The 11,460-nt window shown below is 44.8% G+C and overlaps 1 protein-coding gene across 2 annotated transcripts in view; it reads left to right on the top strand.

Moving 5' to 3' along the window:
• Wdfy4 (WDFY family member 4) overlaps positions 1 to 11,460 on the top strand; it is a 228,805-nt gene that overhangs the window by 195,178 nt on the left and 22,167 nt on the right. For both annotated transcript variants that reach the window (XM_021643461.2, XM_021643458.2), the window contains exons 48-51: positions 5,779 to 5,821; positions 6,511 to 6,630; positions 8,322 to 8,439; positions 9,465 to 9,574. In XM_021643461.2, coding sequence (XP_021499136.2) covers positions 5,779 to 5,821; positions 6,511 to 6,630; positions 8,322 to 8,439; positions 9,465 to 9,574 — 391 coding nt within the window. The remainder of the gene's footprint in view (positions 1 to 5,778; positions 5,822 to 6,510; positions 6,631 to 8,321; positions 8,440 to 9,464; positions 9,575 to 11,460) is intronic.

Below are 11,460 nucleotides of genomic sequence, written 5' to 3'. Positions count from 1 at the left end.
AGGGGCCCTTGCAAGGACACCAAAAGAGCTAAAAATCTGAGCCCAGGGGATCCTTCAGAGACTGATGCACCAATCAAGGACCACACAAAGAAAGACTTAGATCCCCTGCTCAGATGTAGGCGATTGGCAGCTCAGTCTCCATGCGGGTCCCTGAATAAGGGGAGCAGGAGATGCCTCTGTCATGAACTTGATTGCCTGCTCTTTGATCACTTGCCCCTGGTGATGTGACCTTGCCAGGCCACAGAGGAAGAGGATGAAGGCAGTCCTGAGGAGACTTGATAAGCTATGGGCAGATGGCAGAGGAGGAAAACTCCCTCTTTCAGTGGACTAGGGGAAGAGAACGGGGAGAAGAGTAAGGGAGGGTGGGACTGGGATGAGTTGAGAGAGTGGGCTTCAATCGGGATATATAATGAATAAATTGTGAAAAAATAAAAAATTAAAAAAGAAGATGCTGTAAAAGTGACATGTGTAGAAATAGAAACATTGTAAATTTCTCTAACTGAACATATATTAGAAAAGCAATAGAATGGCTATCAATTAAGTAACTATTTTAAATCCATAATTAATCTGAGCAATAAAAATTTTGGAAAGTATAGAAAAGCAAAATGATCTAATTTTAATTTTAAAATATAAAGAAAATTCACTATTAAATAAAGATCTTGACGGCATGATACCACTACTATTTTATGTTTCAGTCTAAAGACAAAATGCATTGCTACATTTGTATAATACATGATTTAACTGAATTAACAAATATAAGTAGAAAAATTTTAAATATTCAAAAATTTACTACAGGGTATATTTATAATTAGAATATATGTATATGTGTGTGTGTGTGTCTGTGTGTGTAATTTAAGTGAGAAAAAATTGAAAAGTCATAAAATTAAGTCAAAACATAAAATCAGTACTTTTCATAATAGGAAATATGCAAGAAGAAAACATCTTCAAAGTACAGATACGTAAAGTCTTAAGGAAAGGAAAGCCAGGTGGAACCCTGGCAGCTGGATGTAGTCGAAGATGCAGTGAAATAAGTAGCTGCTATCCTTACACGAGGAGGAAACAGGCCTTAGTGAAAATCGAACAAAAATGAGATTTCCACACAATCTTCACCAGTCATCTTCCACGTAATCTAGACAGTCATCAGATTCTATTATTAGGTCTAGAACTGTATGCTAGGTGTTCAGGCTAGGGAGGGGCCCGAGGAAGCCATGAGAGAAAGATCAACAGTCTACCAATCCAAGGGAAAGTCTCTAGTTTGGAAGACTATACCTGTGTTTTTGTGGATATTTTTTTCTTCTTCTTTCTTCTCTATTACTTTTTTAAGGCAGGGTCTAACTCTGTAGCCCAGAATAGCCTGAAACTGTGATGTTCCTGCGTCTGCCTTCCCTGTAGGAGGTTTACATGTGTGAGCCACTATGCCTAGCTCGCCTCATTGATTTCTGTTGATCTGTTACCTGATTCTGAAAACTGGGGTTCAGGTTAACCTGTTAGCTTCTGAGGCTCAAACAAGGCAACGTGAAGAGTAGGTTTCCAATGCCAGCCTCTTGGCTTCTTGGTAGGTGACTACTCCTGTCAGACACTGTCCCAGCATCGCTTAGCATGTTCTTTCCTTATCCAGAGGACCTTATCAGGCCCAGAGTTGTGCAAGACACAGGCTTCCTTGTCCTGAGATGTGCAACAAACCCACCAGCAGAGATAGGGTTCCAGTTTGTTGACTTAGCACATTTTCTTCATTGTGAATTTGTGCTTTTTTGAAATGACTTATATCTTGAGAATCAGACCTCTCAGGTACCTACTGACCAGGTCTATCGTGTCTTTACCAATTTCGTGAGAGACAAAATTGTATGAGAGAAGTTGGAGAGTTGGGGGTGGGCATGGAGATGCTTCTTCTCTGACTCAGAAGCCAATGTTAAACTTGGGTCCCTTGTTGAATGTCTTCCAAGTTGGAGCTAGACCCAGCCTCCTAGTCCCTGAGGCAGGGGCTGGGAAAGAGACCCCAGATTCCCTCCTGGGTGGGGAGGATACAGATTCCAGGTACCCAGCAGAAAACTCTTGGTCTGGGGACTAACCCAACATCTCCAAAAGCCCAACTCTAGGTATCTGTTGAATCCTCTGGGAAAGATGTGAGTTCCTGGAACACAGCTGGGATTCTGCCCACTAACCCCTCCAGAAGACTGGTTTCCAAATGGTGTTGGGACGTTGGTCTTGTGGTGCTGTCTCAAGCATGCAGAGTCAAAGCAATACTGTAAAACAACCCTAGAACGTTTGATTGACCTACATACTTGGGGTCTGGAAGACCCCAACATTCCCTTAACGTGGAATGATCACAAATGGAAAAGCCTTGGTGAGAAGTCCCTCTGAATGAAGAAGGGAGGAGAAGCTGAAGGGGATCCAGCATGTAGTTCTTAAAAGATTGTCTTCTCATCTTTCAAAGTCATGTAGAAGAGAGTGAATAATAATGTCTAGGGACGGAGAAGAAATGAATTGGATATGTCTTCCATGAGTGCCAAGCTGGGCTACCTTCAGGCTAGACACGGTCACATTCCCTCATCTTCAACAGCTTCATTTGAGTCCTTTTATCCTTCTAAACCCAGCTCCAAGTTGTCCATGGGCCCAGAATCATGCCTCATAGACTCCTTGTAAACTATGACAGAGGTGGTTATAAATTATTCAAAAATCATCCAGAAAGTTATCAGCAGAACTGATACCTTCATCAGAAAGCAGTTCTCCACTCTTGCCACCACACTTTCCTTCCTTCTGGAGTAGATAGTCAACCTGCTGTGCTTGACCAATGCCAGGATCCATTTTCATATCACCTATGAGGAAGCCCGTGCCCCCACACCTGCTCCAGCCTTCTTCACACAGTAACACTTGCTCTCCATACTCATATGCAAGTGTGGCTCGTGTGTTCTAAGTGTGAACTAAGAAAGGCTCAGGCAGTCCTGGTGTCCCTGCTGTGTCCCTTAGTCAAACGGTGTCAATCAAGGTGAGTCCAGGTTTTCTCAACTCCAAACCCACAGGTTTTTCCACCACTGCCTCTCCCAAAACTCAGGAAGACTTTAGAAAGTCAAGAGAAACCTCTGACATTGTGTTCAATCTCAAACACACTTTATTATGATGGAAAATGCAGTTTATTGGTTAAATGATTTTTTTATTAATCACCAGGTATGTATAACAGTCCCATGAACTATTTCAAGACATAAGACTTACTTTACAAAGATATGATCGAGAAATAATAACACGTCAAAAAATAGGACTCACTTTTCATTGGATGTCTTTTCACCATTGGTAACTGTGTTCCTCTCTGCTGGTGGCAGAAATGATGGATCTTCCTTGAAGCTCATAGCCAATGTTCTTGGAAGTAGAAGAGGAAAGGATTTTCTCTCCCCAGCGCCATTATGCCAGAGAGAAACCTCACAGATGGCCACAGGCAGAGTTCTAGAATGCTTTTGGAAAGGAACAGTAGCAGAGTCACTTTTATTTCCTGAACTCTGAAAAGCCACATCCTGCCCCAAATACTCGTCTTTCACATTCTAAGATAAGTAAACTTAGAAAGCTTCAGCTTCCAGGCTCACATGCTCAGAGCACTGGAAGGCTTAGAACGTCCAGGGTTTTTCCTGACGGTTCCAAGCAGCAACTGCCACCAGTCAGGCTATTAGCTATCCATGATGACTCTGGCAATCCTCAAGAGTTGGAGGTTTTTTAAACTTTTTAAAACCAGGTCCTTCCTGCCTGAGGAACTCCAGCAGCCAGGCCCCTCCCCCAGACCTCTCTGTCATCTCTGGACACTGTAACTGTTACAAAGGTCATTTCCAGCTCCTCAATAGGACTCTTCCCAGATTATGCTAATTTAGGTGAAAAGTCTGATCAAAAAAGCCACCAATCCCTGAGCTTCTCACAGAAATATACCAATCCCAGAGCTTGAAAACCCACCAATGTCTGAACAAGAAAACCCAGCAATCCATGAGCCTTCCAAGCTCAGGACTTGAAATTCTCACCCTTGAAATCTCTGCCATAGAAAACTCCACCCCTTAAGAAATCCTATATAAAGGTTGTGTCTGCTCAGTTCCCTGCTGCCTTCTCCTAGGAACAGGGGCAGACAATCCTGGATTTGTCTCTCCACACTGTGGATTCTCCCAACAAATCTCCTTTATGAGATTTGCTGCCTGTTGTGACTCTCTCATCAGAAGAAGCCAAGAAGCAATGAAAAGCGGCAAATAAGTGGATCAAGGCTGAGGCTCCTGAGTGCCTCAGCTCAGCTGGGGCTAGCCTTCTCTGGAAGCTGCAATGCCTCTGCTGAGGAGGCTTCCTCTCAGAGATGTGTGCTTCCCGGACTCCCAGGACACTTTTCCATGCAAGCAGGAAGGCCAACACTGGCTCTGCCAGTGTTTTTATAGCCATCAGGACAGCCTGTCCCCCAGGACTATAGTGAGGACAGGACCAGAAATAGAACATGACACCCAAAAGAGAGTTGCTCCCTTGTAGAAAATCTATCAAGAAAACAAAACAACAGCAACAAAACTGAATGTGGAGGGTTGGATACTGATGGCAGATGATGTGTTGAGGATCTAATGGGAAAACAAGCTGCTGCCTCTGCCAGGGCACTTGTTGGCATCCAGGCTTGTTCCAGCTGAGGTATGGAGGATTCTAGAAGGCTTAGCATGGTGGGTGGCATGTGTGTAGGGTTGGATTTATGAACAGTTGATGAGAGAATGGGCAGTCAGAGGAGATGTGATATGGTTTGGCTTGATGGAGCAGAGATTTGAGAGTGGAATGGAACCCTCAAGGAGGTTGCAGGGAGGAAAACAGGTGGCAAAAGACAGCCCTGAAGCTGAAGAGTTGAGCTCTACAGATCCTTGCTCCATGGCAGGGGACAGGGCTCCTTCCCCACAGCCTTTCCAATGCTGTGTTTTGGTGCACTTTTCAATGCATTCTTCCAGTTAGACCAACCATTGCTGTCTCCTTGCTCTGCTTCGTACGCCTTAACTGCAGGAGTGTAAGATGGTGCAGTCTCTCAAGAGAATTATTTGACCATGAGATCATTTCAAAACTGAAAATCTTCCTTACTCTAACCTAGTGGTGCCACAGATAGAAACACACCCACATGGCACAGTCTTAAGGCTGTGACACAAACTCGGGGCAACGTGAGCTGGCCTCTGGGAGCCTGCTGAAGAAATGAGGTGGGCGGACCTGTGCATGTGACCTGAGTACATGTAAGATAATTAAAAGCAAAGTAACACAAGCATATGGACGTATGTATGGGAAAAGGTTTTCTGTACCAACACACCTAGAAACTTTAATTACGCTTATTGAGTTCAAGCACTCATTTATAGACCTATGCTGTATAGTTCCCCTCATGGTGTTTGCATTTTTTTCTGAATCACATATTTATATCTGGTGTCCAAAAAGTCATATGAGGCAAAGGAGGCTTAAGTAAGTTGGAGCAATGAGAATCCAGGAGGGGGTATGAAGGAGGTCCATGACCCCATTCTGCATGCTCTGGGGACATCTCCACAGGTCACACTTAGGACAACAGTATGTTATTGAAATGTGTTTAATGATGGTGGCTGTGAAGAACTAACCTTCGGCAGGGTCTCAGGAAAGAAGAGCCTAGACAGTGACTGTCTGTGCTGGCCTCTGAAAGCTGTTACATGTTTGTGGAAGTCTTGGGATTTCCAGAATGCCCTGTCCCCTCAAATCCTCTAGAAGCCCTATCTCCTGTATTTATGTTCATGTCTTGGGATATTTGGCCACACTATGTTTTTTCTGCGTTAACAGGAGACACCCAGGCTTTGACAGGACCATGCTGCAGAAGTGGCAGGTACAGTTGTTTGCTGCTGGTGCTGGGGTGCCAGGCAGGTGTAAGGAAGTTAGACCCAGCAGGAGGAAGTATGGCACATCCCCAAGAAGGAAGTCTAGGTTTTATAATTTGCTCTGACAAGCTCTTAAGGGTGGAAGATTTGTCTTTGAGCACTGGCGTAGGAAGTGGAGGATGAGTGGAGCCTCTTTGTGTACTCATGCTCCAGTCCCCGAGGGTGTGTACACAGAGAGCCCCAAGAGAATTAAACAAATACAGACCAACAGGGAAAAATCCTTTCCCAGAGCATCAGAGGGAGGGTGGTGAGGGCTCCTTTCTCAGTGACTACTCTCTTTCGGCTCGTTTTTCTAACAGTGAAAGGGTCAGCAATGAGTTCACTCCCAGCATTTGTGCTAACATGCAATCAGCATTTGAGTGTCACTCTTGGGGGTTAAGATCAAAGAAAGCTGTGCCCTTCACTTTGGATTGCTGGTCTACTTCTTTGGCTAACATAGCTTCCAAGATATGCTTCCTCCTTGGTGGTGGTAGCATTGGTGATGGCTCCTGCACAAAATGTGGACAAATAGCTTAGGTGCCACCTGCTTGCTCTTGTCCTGGAGTCTAGTTACCCTGGAGGACTGAGGGTTAGGTCCCCATGGACTCAGAAGGGTATCAGGTGTATTTAGCTTGTCTCTTTGTGTCTCTTCTGGCAGAAAAGGGAGATCAGCAATTTCGAATACCTCATGTACCTCAATACCCTGGCTGGAAGGACCTACAATGACTACATGCAGTATCCTGTGTTTCCCTGGGTCCTCGCTGACTACACCTCAGAGGTAAGGTGTTCCCCAGGACATGCTACAGGGTTTCTAAGGATCTGTCCCTATCGTGAGACACAGATCCTTGCTGTGAGGTTCAGCTCCCTGGGCCTAAAGCTGCTTGGTTCTCCCGAAGACATGGCAGTCTTTACCTGGTTCCTACCCCAGATCTACCAGTGGAGGGATCAGTACACCTGTGGTTACGTCAGTCAACATGTGGCTGACAGGAGCCTCTGAGGGTTCCCTGTCACCCTGAAGGAAACCGTTGCCCATCTGCTGAAATGCTGCTGGGGTTCAGCTGGGTCATGGAGTAGGTCTGGACCCTGATGCTATGGTTATCAGGGGATATGTTGGGCAGGGTTTAAGCACAAGTTCATGAGTTGATGGGTCAGAACGTGTAAGCCAAGGCCTTACAAATGTGAGCCTTCAAAATCGAAGGATCAACACACACTTTCAAAGTGGCGGTTACTATATAAACATTCCTGTTTAACACACACCTTGTATTTAAAATTGTGGTTACTTTCTTGTATAGAAATTGGGAAATTTGGAGGGGGAGCATGGAGATAGTTCAGTGGATTAGAGCACTTTCTGCATAAGCTTGAGTGTCTGAGTTTGGATCCTTAGTACCCATTTACAAAACGGCATGGCGATATGTCCTATAATTGTAGTAGTTGGGGCAGAGATGGGAATCCCAGGAACCTGTTAGCTAGCCAGCTTTGCCAAAGCAGTGAACTTTTGGTCCATCGAAGACCCTTCCTCTACCCTCCACCTGCACATACGATGGCACGGGCACCTGAACCCTTGCATGCCTGTACCACATACATGTAACCATCCCAACTCCCCAACCCTCACACACACGATTGGGAGAATCCTCCTGAACATCTGGGGATTGGGGGGAAATGAGGAGCTCTGGCAGCTATTATCCATCCTGACCTGACAGGAGCATCAGAAGCTGAGAAGGTGTTGTTACAAGCTTCTCCATCCCCTGGAAACTCAGGAGGACTACATCCCTTTGGTCTTGGACTGCTTTCTGCCAGCCTTTGAGGTGGTTACAGCACTGACCCTCGATCAAGAGGCTGTGACTCAGTGCTAGTGAAAAGAGAGCTTTATGAAGAAACAGCCCCTCATAGTGATGCAAGCCCCATGGATAGTCAGGGTGCCTCAACCCCCCCCAACACACTGAGCACATCTCTGAAGTGCTGCCAATCCCCACGAGGTGAATTCTCAAGGGCAGGAGCAGGACTAGCGTTATGTCTTAATTATCCAAAAGAGAGTGGACTCGGGAAAAAACGAGCATTTTCTTCTCACCCCCTGCCATCCCAAATAAATGATCTCTCAAAGCAGGCCCTTGAACTAGTGCAGTGAATTATGTAGTAAGAGCAAAGCAACAGTTAAAAGTCATATAGGCAATGGGAATCCTTTTGGAAGTCCCTTTTCGGTGCCTGGTGGTCATGTACTGATTTGGGTCAACTTGGAACAGGCCCAGCTTGAACTCAATCTTTCCTCCTCTTACTTCTCATCTCTCCCCTATTAAGTCTTTGTGAATCACTGGCTTCAGGGCCATAAAACTCCTGGTAGCCAGCTAATCACGACAGGGGTTCAGACCAAATGACAATAAACCAATAAAGGGAGCTATAAAACTAAAGAGCGTGGCTCTTGGGGCACCAAGGGTCTGGGGGAGTTAACTCAGCTGCACATCTGCCTTCTAGACATTGAACTTGACAAACCCCAAGACTTTCCGGGATCTTTCAAAGCCAATGGGAGCTCAAACCAAGGAAAGGAAGTTGAAATTTACCCAGAGGTTTAAAGATGTTGAAAAGATTGAAGGTGGGTGCATACCTACTTGATGTTTTTTATTACTAATTAATCCCACTTGATATTTGACTGATGTGTGCGTGTGTGTGTGTGCGTGTGTGTGCATGCGTGCATACATTCCCATACAAATCTACAGAAGTGTGTGCAGTGCCGTTCTCAACTTCTTAAAAAAAATAAGTAATGACCTAGTTGGTCACCCAGTCTACCAATGATTGTGCTTGAAGAATTCTCAAATCCAGCAGTTGGCATTGTGATTGGCATGAGAGCACCGCCTGGAAGACCTAGTCAGCAGTACTAAAGCCCAGGTGTCACCTTTACAAATCAACTAAGGGAGCAATGGCTCACCCGTTAAGAGTACATCCTGCTCTTGCCAATTTGGTTCCCAAACACCCTCATAGCTATTTATAACTATCTGTAACTCCAGATCCATGGTATATAATGTCCTGGTCTCTGTGGACATTTATGTGGTTCACTTAAATGAAGGCAAAACACTCATAGGTATCTTAAAGAAATCTTAAAAAAAAAATCTGTGGTAAGGTACACCCTGGGTGATTTTAATGGCCATCCTGGATGGAAACGAGTATGCTGAGAGGGGCCACTTCATATCTAGCCGTAGGAAGATAGAGGAGGTGAACTCTAGTGTTTCTGTATGACATGGTCCTTTCCATAGGGCATGGAAAGGAAACTGAGTTTAAGCAGCTTAACCTTTAAGCTATATAGTCTACCTTTGACTTGCTTTAGAACTCAGTCCTCAAACTTTGCACATCACACTTTTTGCCATATTTGTATGCCATCTGATCTATTAGTGCCTTAATGTTTTTCTTTATGTCTACTTGCTTCCTGGAGTTTTAAAATACTATTCTCAAGCACAGGGAAGCCTGTCTGCTGCCTTCTCGGTGTGTGTGTGTGTGTGTGTGTGTGTGTGTGTGTGTGTGTGTTTGTGTGTGTGTGTGTGTGTGTATGTGTGTGTGTTTGTGTGTGTGCACACAGCAGCAACAGCAGCAGCAGCAGCTCTTAAACCTATCCTTTCGTTGTAGGAGACATGACTGTCCAGTGCCACTACTACACTCATTATTCCTCAGCCATCATTGTTGCCTCCTACTTGGTCCGGATCCCACCCTTCACCCAGGCCTTCTGCTCCCTACAGGTGAGCTGCTGTCATTTCTCTGAATGCTGGCACATGCATAAACACAAGTCCCAGGATTGGATAAGGAGGGCATCTCCTCTCACAAAACTCACCCCTTAAATTGATGTTGGTGCCTATACTTGTAGCCAAGCTTTTCTTTATCATTAGTACTTGCACATCCACCCGGTTCACATAAAATAAATAAATAAATAAATAAATAAATAAATAAATAAATAAATTCCCTGGGAAAAAGTAATACAATTAAAAAGGAAGGAGAGTAGAAACTATTGAGACTGAAAAGATCACGGTCAAAGATGAGGAAAGAAAAGGGGCAATGAACATCAGAATGCATAGATCTATGCTAAGTAAAACCGAAAGGCTCCAGAGGACAAGTAAATTATTTGAAATAAGAAAGAAATCTAACCCAGGAAAAGAAACTGGTCATCTTATCCATCCATACACTACCAAATCATTATCTTGTCAGCCGAGGGGATGTTTGGGTTCTGGATAAATGACGGTTTCCACTCAAGCAAGAACAAACTGGAAAGTTATCTGCTGCTTAGCCCAAATTTGTGTCGTTTGATCTGGCAGGCCTGAAGGAGCTGGAGACAAGCCAGTGCTAGAGTACTGGATGTGCAGGATTTCTAAGCGAGAGTCCCTCGTGGCCAGCACTGGGACAATGCTGAGATGCTCGTTGTCTCTCTCCTCTATGAAATCCTCCACTGGAATCCTGAACTCAAGAAGTCCTTTCAGAGGCAGAGCTTGAAATGTGAAAAGCTGTCAGGTATCCCAGCCCAAACCAGCTCGCTGAGCTCACTGCAGAGTGAGTACACTACAGGGCTGAGTTCATGGCTGTTGTGATCACCACCTTACAATGGTCCTATGAGAGGAAGCCATGGGCCTCACGATCAGGGGCACCCTGAGCACACATGGCCTATCTCTAACAACTGAGCCCTATCGCAGAGAAGTTTCAGTGTCCCAGAAATTGTGAGCTTTGGTCACTCAGAAAACATTGACCCTGAGAGACAAGAGCCACCCTCAGTTGGCACTAAACGCTCTCCCAAAGGCAAGGTCGGGCATCTTCTCCAGGAAGGAGTGAACCCCCTCACATCTTTTGTTTCTTGGCACAGATTCCCTTTTCCTTGGCTATGTAGCTTGTCTAGACTTTGTTTAACCCCTTCTCTCTGGAAATTCACTCAAGAATAATAAGTGTGCTTCCCTTGGGTCTCTCTCAGGCAACAAGCATTTTAAGTAAGTTTAGTTTGGAGAATGAATGGTCCCAGAGCTGTATCCCATGCCAGGAATCTCATACAGATGTTGCTCATTAATCCATAAGAAATGATGATCACTGTTGCTGATGATAATGATGGATTTCGCTGCTGCTCCCCAGACAGAGAGCTGAAATAGTCAAATGTTCAGGATGCCTTCCCAGCTCCCCCTTGGCCCTCTCGCCAGATGCCTTAAAGTCAGGGGTCTCAGCTCTACTTGTTGTTAAGGGTCTTTCCATAAGGGAAAAAGATGGAGTAGAAAAGAGACAGGCTGTGCTGTGAGATTTGCAACCCAGCCCTGCCACTTAACAGATACAAATATCCCGTATGTTATGTTACCTCTGGAAATGAGGGTTGGCTATGCACAGACCACTGGGTCATCCAAAGAGCAAATGAAAAAAGTTGGAAGAAGCTCTTAGTTCTGGTCATCAACCACAATTACTTATCCTCTTTCCTCTGTGACAAACTGGATTGGATCTGAATAGATTTTAACTTGTTCAAGCAGGTCTCCTCTGGGCTAAACCATGTTAAGGCAGCCTGGACTACAATAAAGTACCTCAGAGCAGAATGAACCAGATTAAACACATCCTGGATTAAACACATCTAAGAATATTTGGATACTGCCTACTCTACCTCTAA

This window comes from Meriones unguiculatus, chromosome 9 (assembly GCF_030254825.1).
Source record: "Meriones unguiculatus strain TT.TT164.6M chromosome 9, Bangor_MerUng_6.1, whole genome shotgun sequence".
Lineage (NCBI taxonomy): Eukaryota > Metazoa > Chordata > Mammalia > Rodentia > Muridae > Meriones > Meriones unguiculatus.
The sequence above is the reverse complement of the archived record's forward strand: the minus strand, read 5'-3'. Positions and strand labels throughout refer to the sequence as shown.